At 40.3% G+C, this 15,416-nt stretch overlaps 1 protein-coding gene across 2 annotated transcripts in view; it reads right to left on the reverse strand.

Moving 5' to 3' along the window:
- LOC118302466 (cell migration inducing hyaluronidase 1) overlaps positions 1–15,416 on the reverse strand; it is a 155,300-nt gene that overhangs the window by 72,099 nt on the left and 67,785 nt on the right. For both annotated transcript variants that reach the window (XM_035628618.2, XM_035628615.2), the window contains 4 exons: positions 5,539–5,676; positions 4,529–4,667; positions 2,404–2,640; positions 745–924 (listed from right to left, as the gene is read on the reverse strand). In XM_035628618.2, coding sequence (XP_035484511.1) covers positions 745–924; positions 2,404–2,640; positions 4,529–4,667; positions 5,539–5,676 — 694 coding nt within the window. The remainder of the gene's footprint in view (positions 1–744; positions 925–2,403; positions 2,641–4,528; positions 4,668–5,538; positions 5,677–15,416) is intronic.

A 15,416-nucleotide genomic window follows, 5' to 3' on the forward strand; every position in this document is an offset into this window, starting at 1 on the left:
GTGATCACTGAGTGTATGTATTTTTCACAAGGGCTACACAGGAGATAGTTTACTGAAATCCTCAAAAGGTCCCAAAAAGAAGCTGCAGGGACTAATTAGAAAAAGACAACCGTCCACTGGGGTTGTAACATTTTCTCATTTATTCACCGCGATCAATAAAAAGGAAGGCTGCAGACAATACACTGCTGGGAGTCTCTTTCCTCACGCGCTGCGAACTGAATACCTGAGTTTTGGTTGGAAGAACTCAGCAGAGATGATTCAGCTCATAGTATGGATCGGTGGGACATACAGTAATGCTGCAATCGCACCAGACACGAAGCACATTTTCAAATCCCTTTGCTCGCGCGCGTTTTGTCGCAATATTTGCGTCATTCGCGCGAATATTTGCCCTTTCAATTCCTTCCTGTTTCTCCGACAAACCTCATCTGAACAAAGACACGCACGCAGGTAGACATGAACTGCTTGACAGAAAAAAGGCAGACAGGAATGAATGGGAAAGCCACAAGTGCACACATACAATGTGTCAATGTCCCCATTCCTGATGCATCACGTCTGACGACAGTGGAGGATCTCAACGCTCCAATATTTCAACTCGAGCGTCTGAAGCGACTGACTTGAGACGCGGATTTGCGTGTTTCGCGTCGCACTACTCGCACCATTTTTTCACCCGGGGGAAAAAAAAAAGTAATTCATAAATTGAAGACATGTACATTAATTTGACTAAATATATATCAGGGAGCTCACCGGAATCCCAGAGTGCTGATAAGCTGACTGCCCAGCCTGGAGAGGTTCTTCTTGGCCGTGTCCTCCAAGTTGTTGGAGCCCTCGTCATTGACCATCACGGCCAGTATGAGCCCCGCCTCCACGCCGTCCACGTACTTTGCAAGGCGACGGCTCTCGTCCTTGCTGCGGTAAGTGTCAAACCTGTGCGAGTGGAGGGAGGTGAGCAGAAGAAAAGGGGGACGCAAAGTCATTATTGTATCTTCCATTCAACTTAAAATCTCAGACAGGCCAGAAAAGACCTTCTCCAACTCACTCTGCATGTAAATCGAAAGTATTTAATTGCCAACTATTGCATGCACAGTGTGCACTGACAAGTGTTCAGTTTAATCTTGTCAGGGTTAGAAAAAAATATAGTGCCATAATACACTGAATAAAAGGACACAAAGCATTGAAGGAACGTTTTCCAATTATGCTTCTGTTTTTTAAGCAAAAGCATAAAGATCTGTTTTGTAAATGGCATTGCCTACACTAATAAAAAAACTAATGGCTAACACACAGTAAATCGCCCAATACATAGAATAATACAAAAAAAATGTAATATTTTAAATAATTATCTTGACAGGGCTTCTTCTCTGTCTCCAAATACTTATTCCCCCTCCTTTGTTCCTCTGCTAAAAATAAATTAACAATGAAATTAAAAGAAATAGGCCTGCAACTAGCGATTATTTTCATAATCGATTAATCTGTCCATTATTTTCTCGATTAATCGATTAGTTGTTTGGTCCATAAAATGTCATAAAATGGTGAAAAATATTGATCGTTTTTCCCAAAACCCCAAAATGATGTTTTGTTTTGTCCACACACCGAAGATATTTAGCTTACTGTTATAGAGGAGCAAATAAACTAGAAAATATTCACATTTAAGAAGCTGAAATCAGAGAATTTGGACTTTATTTTCCATAAAAAAACTACCACAACCGATTAATTGATTATCTAAATAGTGGCTGATTAATTTTATAATCAATTACTAATCGGTTAATCGACTAACTGTTGCAGCTCTATAAAGAAAATGACTTTATTGAATTCAGCTGGACTGTTTTGCACAGAAAGTGCAGCCTAACCTCAGGTGCAATAAGTGCTTTAACAAAATAGGAGTGTATCTCCGTGAAAAAAAGGAAGCTAAAAGCCCGCCAAGACAGAATGTAAGTTCAAGGACATCCAGGAATACCATCCCCATCCATTTTCGAATTATTGTATAATTGTCCTTTGATCACTGACTGTGGTTGACTCGGTTTACATATTGATAGTGGTGTAATAGCCTTTTATTAAGTGCACTGTAGACACAGTCCAATGCCCTGCCTCCGTCTCTATAAATTACCTAATCATCTATTTATCACAAAAATAACCTGTATATCAATACATGTGACATTCATTTAAAATAAAAGTGTAATGGATATTTAATCATAAAGGATATTAAGGATAGTATAAATTTCTAATTTTAATATCCCCCTCATGAAACGATGCCAGAGCCATTAGAGGCGTATTTGTCTCCAGCGTTACAACCCCGGTGGTTTCGCAGCTAATGAGGTGGCGGCCACCGCATCTTTTTCTGCTCTAATTGGAGTCTCATGATCGTCCAGCAGCCAAAGATGCCGCCTCCGCTTCCAGGGGGACCCTCACCTGTCGTCATGCAACACCTCACCGGTCTTGGGATCGATGACGTGGACAATGATGCCTCGGTTCCCCCAGCTTCTCTGAAACAAGTAGTTGTTTTGGTTGCTCTCTCCTGGGTGGAGGGTCTTGTTGAGGAACGTCCACGACAGCTTCTTTTTCCCATGAATCTCGAGAGTCCCTCTGGTCCCCACGCCAATGTACTTTCTCCCAAAGTAGCTGTGCTCCTCATCACTGTCATCCAATCTAAGGTGTCGGAGAATTACAAATGCCCTGAGTAATACACTTTAAGTCTTTAAAGCATCAGGCAGCATCTTTTTCTGTCTTCTACATGATTTTGAAATATGTGGCCACAATACTGGATGAACTGATGATGAAACTTGATGATGATGTAATGTCAGAATGAAAAATCATAATGATTTGTAATCACTGGTCATCTGCTGAGTGGGACATGATCATGTACAGCAGACTTCACAGCCATCCATCCAATAATTGTTTAGAGAGATTTTAGACACTTTAAATCACGAATGATGATGATGATGGCACATGAAAAGTCGGTTCATCCTCTGGGGACTACGGATTTCTGTACAGAATATCATGAGAATCTCTCATTGTCATCCATTCGAGCCATGTTGATAAATTAATTTTACTATTTTTTTTTTTAAAAGCTCAGAAATTTCCAGATGCCTTTTGCAGTTTCTAACAGATATTGCTAAAACAGAAGTTAACAGTGGGTTTATCAGATGTGGACACCTTTCTTGCATTTCATGAATGACCTGACAGTACAGTAAAATAATAAATGCAATGTATAAGCTATTTTTAACGGGGTTGATTATAGGAAGTGAGAATAGGATGACTGAACCTTATACATTTATTTATTTATTTATATTTATACATTTATTTATATTTTTTTATTTTTCATTATTTTCAAATTACTTTTTGTTATTAGAATTTATTTTATTTGTTACATTTCTTCAACCAATGTTCATAATCCTACATGTACAGACATGCATTAGATAAATTATTACATTTAATAATTTAATTTACATTTAATACTGTTAAGTGCTTTTTAAAATTTCTTTTCTTTTCTTTCATTATTTATTTCCTTACCGAGAATGTTGTTGTTACTGGGGTTGGGAGAGCAGTTTGTTTCTCTTTTATTTATGTTTGTCTATCCATATGTTTAAAAAAAGGAGAAAAAAAAAGATATTGTATATGTTTTACGAGAGTGTTAATAAACTATAGAGTGTGTCTGTGTGAGTCCTGATCCAGGTCCGTAACAGGCCCATCTATCGGTTTTTCCTGTTACTTTAACATTTCAATCATTGAATGGCTCACGAAATTTAGGTACAGGATCAATGTTGAGAATAGTAGGAATGACAAAATAACAACTAAGGTGTTGGACTGCTGCAAACCTACAAAGTAACACGGATTATCCCAAAACAAAAAAAAAGGTTTCTTCCGCTGAAGCACAGCATGATGAGCACGGAACACTCAGTCAGGAAGCTACTCTGGACAATCTTTGATTTCACACCCTTCTGACTTCGGTGGAAGGTACCTACAGTGTGTAGGAGGGGTTAGGGGTTTGATCACTGTGATTGCCCAGTGAACAGGCACACGGTACGCTTTCATGTGCACAGGTGTTGGACTGATCTGTGGGCTGCCCTACTGAGAATTGTAGGTCTACCGTGGGAAACGCACACAGCTAAAGCTGTATCTACCAATGTTACGTTGAGTTCTGCCTGCCTGCCTGCCGAGAAACTACCAGCCCACCAACGCCAGATTCGTCCGGGCGCTACCAGTGGCCTGCCCGACGGACAGGTCAATGAGTTTGTGAGAGAGCAAGAGAGCCACAGCGGGGGCAAGGAGCACGGCACACCGCTCTACAATCAAGCAACTGCGCAGTTAGGGACCTTTTTATGTTATTATGCATGGTGTAAAATTTTAATTTGGATCATCATGAACAAATGTGACTGTGGCAGAAGTTTCGAACATCTTACGACATTAATGACGTGAAGAACTGAGGCTGTTTTTGGGAGCAAAGGGAGGAACGACCCAGTTTTAGAACGATGTTCCTAATAAAGTGCTCGTTAGAGTGATTGTTATCGTTTTGATCAGTGTCAAAAAGTCATACCTTCCGAATAGGGAGATGGTGAGGTTGCCTCTATAAGGACAGTCGGGGCTGCCGATGTGCAGCTCCCCCTTGTTCCCAATCAGAATGTGTTTGGTTCGAAGCAGAATGGGCCGGTTGGTGTCAGCAATCACCAACTTTCCTACAGGAGGGAGAGAAAGAGAGAGAGGGGAGTCGAAGGGGTGATGAAGCCTCCAGGCAGGTCCTTCATGCACCAGTGCCCTCAGACACCTCCTGTCTTCCTACCATTTATGGCCCTGTGCTCAGACTGAACACACACACAACACACACACACACACACACACACACACAAATGTAGCAGGCCAACCGCCACTGTTACCAGGCCTGCAATCCAATGATTCCAGTTCAGTAGTGAAGTGGCGAATAGCTGTCAAACATCATCTCCTGTATGTTCCTCTGTTTTTCTGAATGGCCGAGGCCCCGCTTTCACAACATTCCTTCTTTTTTTTCCATGTTTTTGCCTCTTGCACAAAACATTCAGAAAGAATGTATTCATTGAAATTTCTTTCCACTTCCAATAACTGTGACATAATTCAGTCAGAGACACTTCCGTTGAGGAATGTGACCGTTTACAGCAAAATGGCTGCGCAGTGAAATGTGGCAGAAAAAGGCTTCGCTCTTTGAGGGATCCATCAAAGAATCTGAGTGATGAGGCATTGGCTCGGAGAACTAATGCTCCATAATACATACTGAAATGATGTAGAATAAGAGATAGCTGTATGAACATAAGATCTTAGAAAGCCATCAAACAACAATGCGGTGCTTTAATACTCTGAAGCGCCGCATTCTGCCTATGCCTGTCCATATGAAGCCGTATGCGTTAAGCCATGCCCAGTTTTTGAGCAACATAATCAAATTTGAATAATTTGTAAAACATACCCCTCGCGAACTGAGCCCCACCCAGGGAACTCTCCTTCACTCAGAAACATGTTACGTTTCAGAAGATACACTTTTAAATAATGGTGAAAACAAGATGGATTTGTCCAGCTTACCTCCATTGAGAATCTCAATAGAGTGGACCGTAGCTGACGTTGTGAGGAGGACCTTCCTGCCATAGCCGATTGTCACACGGTGATCTTTGCTGTGTCCCGGCATCCACGGCTGCAGCCCTGGCTCCTTATCTGGACACACTGCAGCAAGAGAAAACACACAAACACTTCACTCCCTCACACACCTTCAACAAACCAGTGGTGACAAGCAACTTAGTACATTTACTGAATTACAGTACTTTGGTACAATTTCATTTTCTTTTTTTGATTTTATGCTGCTTTATAGTTCTTTTACACACATTTTATACCATTAAGTATACTTTGAGATAAACACTCTTCGTAAAAATACACGTTAAGTTTTTTTACAGATTTATTGCCAAGGAAACAAAAAGTCACATTCTTCAGGGAGATCAGGGAGGCTAGGGAAGAGTATAAGGGCCAGGCATAAGAAAAAAAATGAGGGGGAAGATTTCGACAATAAGGTCGAAATGTCGAAACGAAAGTCGAAATAGCTAGTGTTAGCTAGCAAACTGGCTAGCAAAATATCAACATCCGGTTGTTTGGTGCCGCTGAAAAGTGCTAACGGGTCACAATTTGCTACTTCTTTATCGAAGTAGTATTTCAACTTTATCCTCGACATATCTACTTTATTCTCGATATAGTATTTCAACTTTATTCTTGATATTTGAGCTTTATTCCGAAATGTAAGAAAAAAGGAAAAAAAAATTCTTCCCCCTCATTCTTTTTCCACAATCAAAAGGTCCAAAGATCAGTGGTGTCGTTTTTTTTCTTTAGGTGCACATAAGTCATAAAGCAATTTCCCTTAAAATAACTCGAATTAGATGCTGCGAAGATAAAGAACAAACCCGAGAGCGCCGACTTTCTTATATGACCAACAGCGTCAATGCTAGTGTGTGGGTGAGCGGGCTGAATGATCTTATGAGGGAATGAAGTAGCCAGCTCTGTAATATGAATTCCCAATGCATTATAGTTGAAATTATTCAGACTCAAATCACACGGATGAAATAAAGATTGTAGTTTGGATCCTGGCAGATAATCTAACCACAAACTGACATGGTAATTTAAACTATTCATCCAATTTTTTTATGAACACATACATAGTGAGGGGAATCCATTTTTTCTAATGATCCATGCATCTGAATCCATGTGAAGTAAGCTCAGTTTTTGGACAACTGTATTTCTAAAACCCTGTAAAGAGGTACGACCATGCTAGTCGCAACACTGCAATCCCTGTAATATGACTGAATTGATGGAAAGCCTTTGGAAACTTTTAGAGAAAAGGAAATCACTCATAACATACTTTAGCCACTGTAGCCTTTATCAGGCTTCATCACCATCTAGATAGAATCTCCTGCTTACACGGGATAAAACTGAAATTTTCAAGGCTGAGCATATTTTCTTTTTTATCGTTTGTTTTTTTTCCTTTAGGAAATATGACTTGAATGGACACCAGGGAAGAAATCTGATTTGTATCACTTTTTCAGAATCAAAGCACATTAACGGGCTTCTTTCTTGACTAATTTTTTTGCACCAACATTCAACACTATATGGATATACTGTGTACACAGATCCACCTGTCACATTTTACTGAACACATTTTTCTCGTGGCTGTCAAAAGGAAACATTGAAACATCAATACGTTTTTTTTCCATTCTTCCAACTCCGTTACCTTCTCAGCTTCCAAACAACCTAAATGAGGATAAAGCCTCACAAACAGTTATTGGATTGCTCACTCAAGAGTAAGAGTGACTGATGAACCCATTTGGATTGTGCGTGTTATTTTTCAGGATTGCTCTGTGAGACACTGCGTGTCTGCCCCTAATAAAGTTCCAAGCTATTGCTTTTTGGTGTTTGTGGTTGTTACCTCATCTCCCTGCCAGCTAATGGATCCATCAGTGACACTGACTGACTGGGGACCTCAATTGTCAAGTAGATTTCCCAGCGGGCTCACACAAACTGATAGGTGGTAACTTGCAATCAGCTGGTTTTCTGATGTCTATAAGATAAGATAAGATAAGATAAGATAAGATAAGATATGATATACCTTTATTCATCGCACAATGGGGAAATTCGGGCATTACAGCAGCAAAGTGGGCAGAAGAATATATAAGAAATTTACAAAAAAGGGTTTGTATGTACAAAATTTAACCAAAAAATAACATTAAATAAAATTTTAAAAAAGAGATTTGTGTGTGTGTATGTGTGTGTTTACTCTGAGACACAATTCACTACCTTCTCAATTACATTAATTAGTTGACATCCTATCCTAGCATGTTGGGTCACATGCATTACACCAGCACTCTGCCGTTGGACACAGTCATCATCCTTTGTCAGTTGCTGCATCAGAATGTGAACACGGAGAGTGGTTTCTTTCTTGACTGTGAAAATCCAGTTTGACAAACAATCTCAACTCGGATTGCATGTGTGGAGATAGCTCAGGTGTCATCACGTCATCCAAGAGTAGAATTTTGGTCTCAATGGCATCAACATTGCACGTTCTCCTTAGTGTTGCAGTTGCTGCATAGCCAAGGCATTAACAGCTGTTTACTTTCCAATCTAGAAGAAATCGAAGAGTTCAGCATCAAACTTCATTCCCTGACTCAATAAAAGCTGTCAACAGAGGTGGAAAGAAGCTTTTGCTTCTTTTTCTACCACTTCTTTGCCGTTACTGATGTTAGCCCAGGCACAGCCAGGCCTGTCTCGTCACTTTCCGATATCTCTTGGCAAGTGACACTCACAAGAAGATACCTTGTTCAGCAGCAGAGAAAGCTTACAAGTAGCCCGTTCAATCTTTCTGCGTGCGTACACTGACTCCTGATTGATGATCTTTGTCCACTCCTCCAGAGTCCAAGTGGTTTCTCCACAGCTATTATATGATGGGGGCATATTGAGAGAAAACTAGCAGAGACCTTAACAACTGAATTGAATTCAATAGATATTAAGGCTTTTAATGTTTTTTGTTAAGTGCTGAATTATGATTTGAAGGATCTGGTGCTCTGGCAGTGCTGTCATGTGAATCGATTTAGCAGTTTATGTCCTGTTCTTAAGTTTGGACACAATTGTCATAATCCACGTACCCACATTCACCTGTTTTCAGTACTCAGGCCATGGGATGATATTTTGTCAACGGTGCTGCTGAAGTATTAAAGAAATTCATTCATTCGTTGATGATGAATTTTTCGCTATTCCCAATCCTGTGTCTCTGTGTGACTGTGTCGGGGCCTGCGCTGTGCAGGGGGCGTGGCCACACAGAGACACTCGCCTGCTCCATGTGATGGCAGAGTGAACATATCATACTTGAAAAAAAAAATGAATGGAGACAACGCTCGTTGCCACAAGTGAAAAAAATGTTTTGCAAGTAAAGTCGGTAACATTAGCGATCTGTGAAATATTAATTGAGAGTGAAAGTGAAAGTAAACTCTACTTCTGCTGGTCCCAGTCAGAGACAACAGCTGCAGCTTGCGGGAGGATGGCTGAGGCGGAGTCAAAAGGCTTTAGGTAAAAGTCTGTACATTTTTGTATGCTGTCAGAATCATCAGAATCGGCAAAATCAATATCCGCAGATTAGACTCTCTACAAAAATCGGCAATCCGGATTGCCCAAGGAAATTGCAATCGGTAAACCCCTACTTATGAACCTTCATTGCAGTAAATGTTGGATGTCAATGTATTCTTCCCAGATCTGTGCCTAAACTCACTCCTGTCTCTGAGCTCTGCAGGCAGCTGTGTTGACCTCATGACTTTGTTTTCGCAAGACCTTGGATACATCTCAAAAATTGTCAAGAGAAATGGGAAGCATTTCTCTTGATTCAAGTTTAATGTTTCAAGTTTAATGACAGCGTGTCTGAATGTATATGTCAATCTGAAGTTTTTCCTTCTAATAAATTAGCAAAAATGTGTGAAATTCTGTTTTGGCTTTGCCATCATCAGTGAATGTAGGAGGGGGAAATAGTTTTTTTCTATTTTAGCAGAGCGCTGCAACATAACAAAATGTGGAAAGTGATGGGGTCTGATTACTTCCTGAATGTAATGTTTCTGCATGTTCATGTGTGACCACAAAAAAAAACATAGGCTTGCCAAATAGTGATTATCCTACTATGCTGTTTTCGTTTAAATAAACGCGGCTGAACCTACATATGGAAATAAGTTGACTTGCTAATGTGCAAGTTTCCACCTCCGTGCGCAAAAATGGAAAAGCTTACATTACAAAAGCAAAACCCTACATACAGCATACAGTAAAAAGCTCCTCATCAGCAGCTGTTCTCACACACTTCTGAGTGAGCGTCTGAAGTCAGTCCTTGGAGATCTGTTCCTGCCAGTTACTGTGGTGTCTGAGAAGCTGTGAGTAAAAACTGCTGAACCTGCTGCATGGCTTTGCTTTGGTTTAAATTCTTTTCTTATCCAGCAATGTAATGACCTGGGCCTGAACTCCGTCAGAAAACCACCAACCCCACCGAGTCAGGGAGAATTACAGGGAGAATAAAAATAAACCAGGAGAAACACAGATTTCAAAGCATTATATCCACTCTCCGTACCTCCAATTACAGATGAGAACAGGATAGTAACTGTGAGAGAGAGCTTTTGTATAATTAACTTGAGATACACTGGTATGTTCACGGAAAGAAAAGTGATAAAATCCTCAACCAGCATAAAGAAAACTAAATGTATTAGAAATAATTAACAGTGCATCCTGTAAAATACGGGGCAATGCAAGGCAAGTTGATTTGTAAAGCAAATTTCAACAACAAAGAGCTTCAAAGTGCTTTACATAAAATATTAAAAGAATTGGGAAGAAAATTACGTAAAATATACAATCCATAAAAAGAGAAAATAAAAAGAAGCCAAAGTAGAATAAGACAGGCTATAAAAGTAACAGTGCAGTACAAGAAATGTATAAATTGTTTATCTACTGAAAGGTAACGGCAAACGGAAAAGTCTTCAGTCTTGATTTAAAAGAACCGAGATTCGCAGCAGATCAGTGGTTTTCCGGGAGTTTGTTCTGGATACGTGGAGCCTAAAAACTGAATGCTGCCTCTCCATGTTTTGTTCTGATTTTGGGGACAGAGAGCAGACCTGTTCAAGACGATCTGAGAGAAGAAGATCAGAAATGTATTTTGGTCCTAAACATTTCAGTTATTTCTAAACCAACAGTAGTATTTTGAAATCAATTATTTGACAGACAGGAAGCCAGTGTATTATGATGTTGAATATATTATTGATGTGATAGTAGGTTGACATCGTAATCATTTTAATGTGGCTATTGAGTCCATCACTACACCCAGATTTCTGGCTTGGATTGTGGTTTTTAACATTACCGTCTGATGCTAGGCGCTAAATTTAAATCATTCTTTCTTGGCTCCAAAAAATAATATTTCCATTTTTTCTTTGTTTATTTGAAGAAAATGGTGGTGCATCCAGTCGTTTATTTACTCAGTGCTTGAATTGGACCATAGTCCCCAGGGGATATTGTTATATAAATTTGTGTCGTCTGTATATTTATGGTCACATTTTTTGTTGTTTTCCATGATCTTAGCCAATGGGAGCATCTAGATGTTGAACAGAAGAGGCCCCAGGATGGAGCCTTGTGGAACTCCAAATACATTTTTTGTCGGTTCAGATGTGTTGTTACCTATAGACACAAAGTAGTCCCTGTCTTTCAAGTAGGATTCAAACCAATTTAATATTGTGCCAGAGAGTCCCACCTAGTTTTCCAGTCCGTCTAGTAATATGCTGTGTCAAATGCAGCACTGAGATCAAGTACTACCAAGACTGAAATTCTGTTTAAATGGGTGTTATTGAATACCTTAACAAGAGCTGTCTCAGTGCTGTGGTGTGGTCTAAACCCAGACTGGAAGACATCAAAACAGCTGTTTATTGCCATGAAGTGATTCATCCTAATTTTCTGAATTTTGTCAGTGAAGAAGGAGGCAGGTTCATTGCATGACCTCGTGGAGAGGAGTTCAGGATGTGTAGTCTTTCTTTATAGATGTCATAATAAACCTGGAGATTTGTTTTTCGCCATCTGCGTTCAGCTTTTCGACAATCTTTTTTTCTATTCTTACCAACGTGGCATATCTCCATGGAGATCTTTTCTCACCAGAGACCACTTTCACCTTAGTGGGTGCAATGGCATTAATAACATTTGTAATTTTAACATTGAAGTTATCAGTAAATTAACAAGTTAATTTACTGAGACCACAAGGAGGGTGGGTGTTGAGGAGAGAGTTTTCGATGATACGGTTTTGTGATTTACCTTTCTTTGAACATTTGTCTGCACAGAGATAGCACTCTTAAAGAAAACACAGGAATGATCAGAAAGAGCAACATCAATCACCACAACCTGATATATGTTCAGACCCTTGGACATGATTAAGTCCTGAGTTTGACCCTGTTGTGGGTGGGCTCCGTCACAAGCTGAACAAAACTCGGGAGGAGGAATTCAACTGAAGAAATACTTATTCAGTTGTTGTTAAATTTCAACAAATCAACAAACTCCACTCTAATGAGCTAATCTGGCTGAATCCTTCAAAATGTAAATCATCATTACGACAGCTCTCTGATTAAGTTAATCATTTAAAATATTCAAATCAATTATTCATGTGGAGTGCATGAGGAGATTTAAATGGATTTTACTTGGACATGATGGTCAAAACCATGTCTCCCAACAAAGTTGCCCATGAGGGGAGGATGGAAGGAGAGTGAGTAGAATCCCAGAAGTCAAAATGCACAGTTTTAATCTACATCAGGGGTGCTGACCACGCCCCCACAATTAGTTAGGTATTCTAATTACCTGGTGAGAGAGCAATTGAAACTACCTCTGCTGAGAGACAGCTGAACTGCAACAGTTTCCACCTTAGTCAGTGGAGATAGATTTCTAAGATGGATTTAAAGCAACATTAAAGTTTACTTAGACTTAGTCAACAAGGCCAAACAAAGTTCAAAGTTAAATCTAAAAACAGGCAAGGCACTGTTAAGCAGGGAAATGCCAGTTTTAGAAACTAGATAAACTCAATCACAGCAGAGACAATTGAATAAAACAAGGCTATCTAGATAACTAGAAACTAAATGAGTCTAACTCAGGGATACTGATTAAAGGAGAACAGTTTAGAATCATCCTGTAGAGACAGTGAAATGAAACAAGGGTTTTTAAAAACTAGAAGATAAGTAAATCTAGCTCAAGAATACTGATCACAACAGAACTTAGCTTAGAGACAGTCTACAAAGACAAACTGAAAACCAGAAACAACAGATCGAGCACAGTTAAGCAGAAAATGCCAATTTCAGAAAAGTAAATATACTCAGGTAATCTAGCAGTCTTTGAGTAGAATCCCAGAAGTCAAAATTGCACACCAATGTGCAAACCAATAACAGATGTTCACGCAGTGTATAGAATACAATGCATTATCGCAAGTATTTTATGTGTTTAAGATCTGAACCGGCATTAATCAAACTGATGAAAGTTCAATTTCACACTGTAATTAAATATCACAGAGAAACACACCATCTACAAATGCTCAACAAGAACGAATAATGTTGTCTCAATAGTCTTGTTTGCACTTTTTATTGGATGCTGCACCATTTTTTTCTATTCTTCAGAAACGCAAATAATGACACTGAACTTTACTGATGTTGTTTCTCAGTCACAGCCTGATGGCAAGCACTCATCAACATGGTAATGGGTTTTCCTGGAGTAGATACTGTACAGTATTGTTTGTGATTGGCTCTTCCGCTAAGAGCATACATGTAAATCGTAAATGTCCTGTATTTATATAGCACTCACTCATATAGACAGCTCAAAGCGCTTAACAGGAAAGTTACATTCACACATTAACACACATTCATACAGCGTTGCTATTCACCGCGTTTCCCCCCCCGCCAGGGGCAATGTAGGGTTAAGTGTCTTGCACAAAGACACATCGGCATGCGGACTGACGGTGTGTCCGCCAACCTTCGGGTTACCTCCTGACTCTACCTCCTTACCCAAATAGGCACTACAGTTAAATTCACTGCAGCATTGTGTTCATGGCGAAATTAATAAAGAAAGAAAGAAAGAGATGTTTTTGTTTCACCTATGCACTGAACAGAATTAAAATTGCATGTTGGAAATGAACTTGTGTTGGCATGAAATGTGTTTGTTGCTACTGTAGCACACTGGTGAAGTTTGAGTGAAATGGAGAGGAAATGAACCGATGGCTCAAACAAAAACATCTTAACAAATCTTAACATTTGCTAATGAGCTGAAGCCTGCTAAGGGCCTATGTTTTTCACACATTTTGCACATATTCTCTTACATATTTCCCACTTACTGTGTCTGAGGTTTTTCTATATATATACTGAACAAAATTATAAACGCAACACTTTTGTTTTTGCCCCCATTTTTCCTGAGCTGAACTTAAAGATCTAAGACTTTTTCTATGCACACAAATTGCTTATTTCTCTTAAATATTGTTCACAAATCTGTCTAAATCTGTGTTAGTGAGCATGAGATAATCCATCCACCTCACAGGTGTGGCACAGCATGATTATTGCACAGGTGTGCCTTAGCCTGGCCACAATATAAGGCCGCTCTAAAATGTGCAGTTTTATCACAGCACAATGCCACAGATGTCGCAAGTTTTGAGGGAGCGTGCAATTGGCATGCTGACTGCAGGAACGTCCACCAGAGCTGTTGCCCGTGAATTGAATGTTCATATCTCTACCATTAGCCGTCTCCAAAGGCATTTCAGAGAATTTGTCAGTACATCCAACCGGCCTCACAACCGCAGACCACGTTTAACCACACCAGCCCAGGACCTCCATATCCAGCATCTTCACCTCCAACATCGTCTGAGACCAGCCACCCGGACAGCTGCTGCAACAATTGGTTTGCATAACCAAAGAATTTCTGCACAAACTGTCAGAAACCGTCTCAGGGGAGCTCATCTGCATACTCGTCGTCCTCATCGGGGTATCGACCTGGCTGCAGTTTGTCGCCCCTAACTGATTTGAGTGGGCAAATGCTCACATTCGATGGCGTCTGGCACTTTGGAGAGGCTTTGTCTTCATGGATGAATCCCGGTTTTCACTGTACAGGGCAGATGGCAAACAGCATGTATTGCACCATGTGGGTGAGCGGTTTGCTGATGTCAATGTTGTGGAACGAGTGGCCCATGGTGGCGGTGGGGTTATGGTAAGGGCAGGCGTATGTAATGGACAACGAACACAGGTGCATTTAATTGATGGCATTTTGAATGCACAGAGATACCGTGACGAGATCCTGAGGCCCATTGTTGTGCCATTCATCCACGACCATCACCTCATGTTGCAGCATGATAATGCACCGCCCCATGTTGCAAGGATCTGTACACAATTCCTGGAAGCTGAAAACATCCCAGTTCTTGCATGGCCAGCATACTCACCGGACATGTCACCCATTGAGCATGTTTGGGATGCTCTGGATCGGCGTATACAACAGCGTGTTCCAGGTCCTGCAAATATCCAGCAACTTCGCACAGCCATTGAAGAGGAGTGGACCAACTTCCAACAGGCCACAATCAACAACTTGATCAACTATATGCGAAGGAGATGTGTTGCACTGCGTGAGGCAAATGGTGGTTACACCAGATACTGACTGGTTTTCGGACCCCCCCCCCGGACCCCACCAATACAGTAAAACTGCACATTTAAGAGTGGCCTTTTATTGTGGCCAGCCTAAGGCACACCTGTGCAATAATCATGCTGTCTGATCAGCATCTTGATATGCCACCTATGAGGTGGATGGATTATCTCGTGCTCACTAACACAGATTTAGACAGATCTTTGAACAATATTTGAGAGAAATAAGCCTTTTGTATACATAGAAAAAGTCTTAGATCTTTGAGT

Source organism: Scophthalmus maximus, chromosome 4 (assembly GCF_022379125.1).
Source record: "Scophthalmus maximus strain ysfricsl-2021 chromosome 4, ASM2237912v1, whole genome shotgun sequence".
NCBI lineage: Eukaryota > Metazoa > Chordata > Actinopteri > Pleuronectiformes > Scophthalmidae > Scophthalmus > Scophthalmus maximus.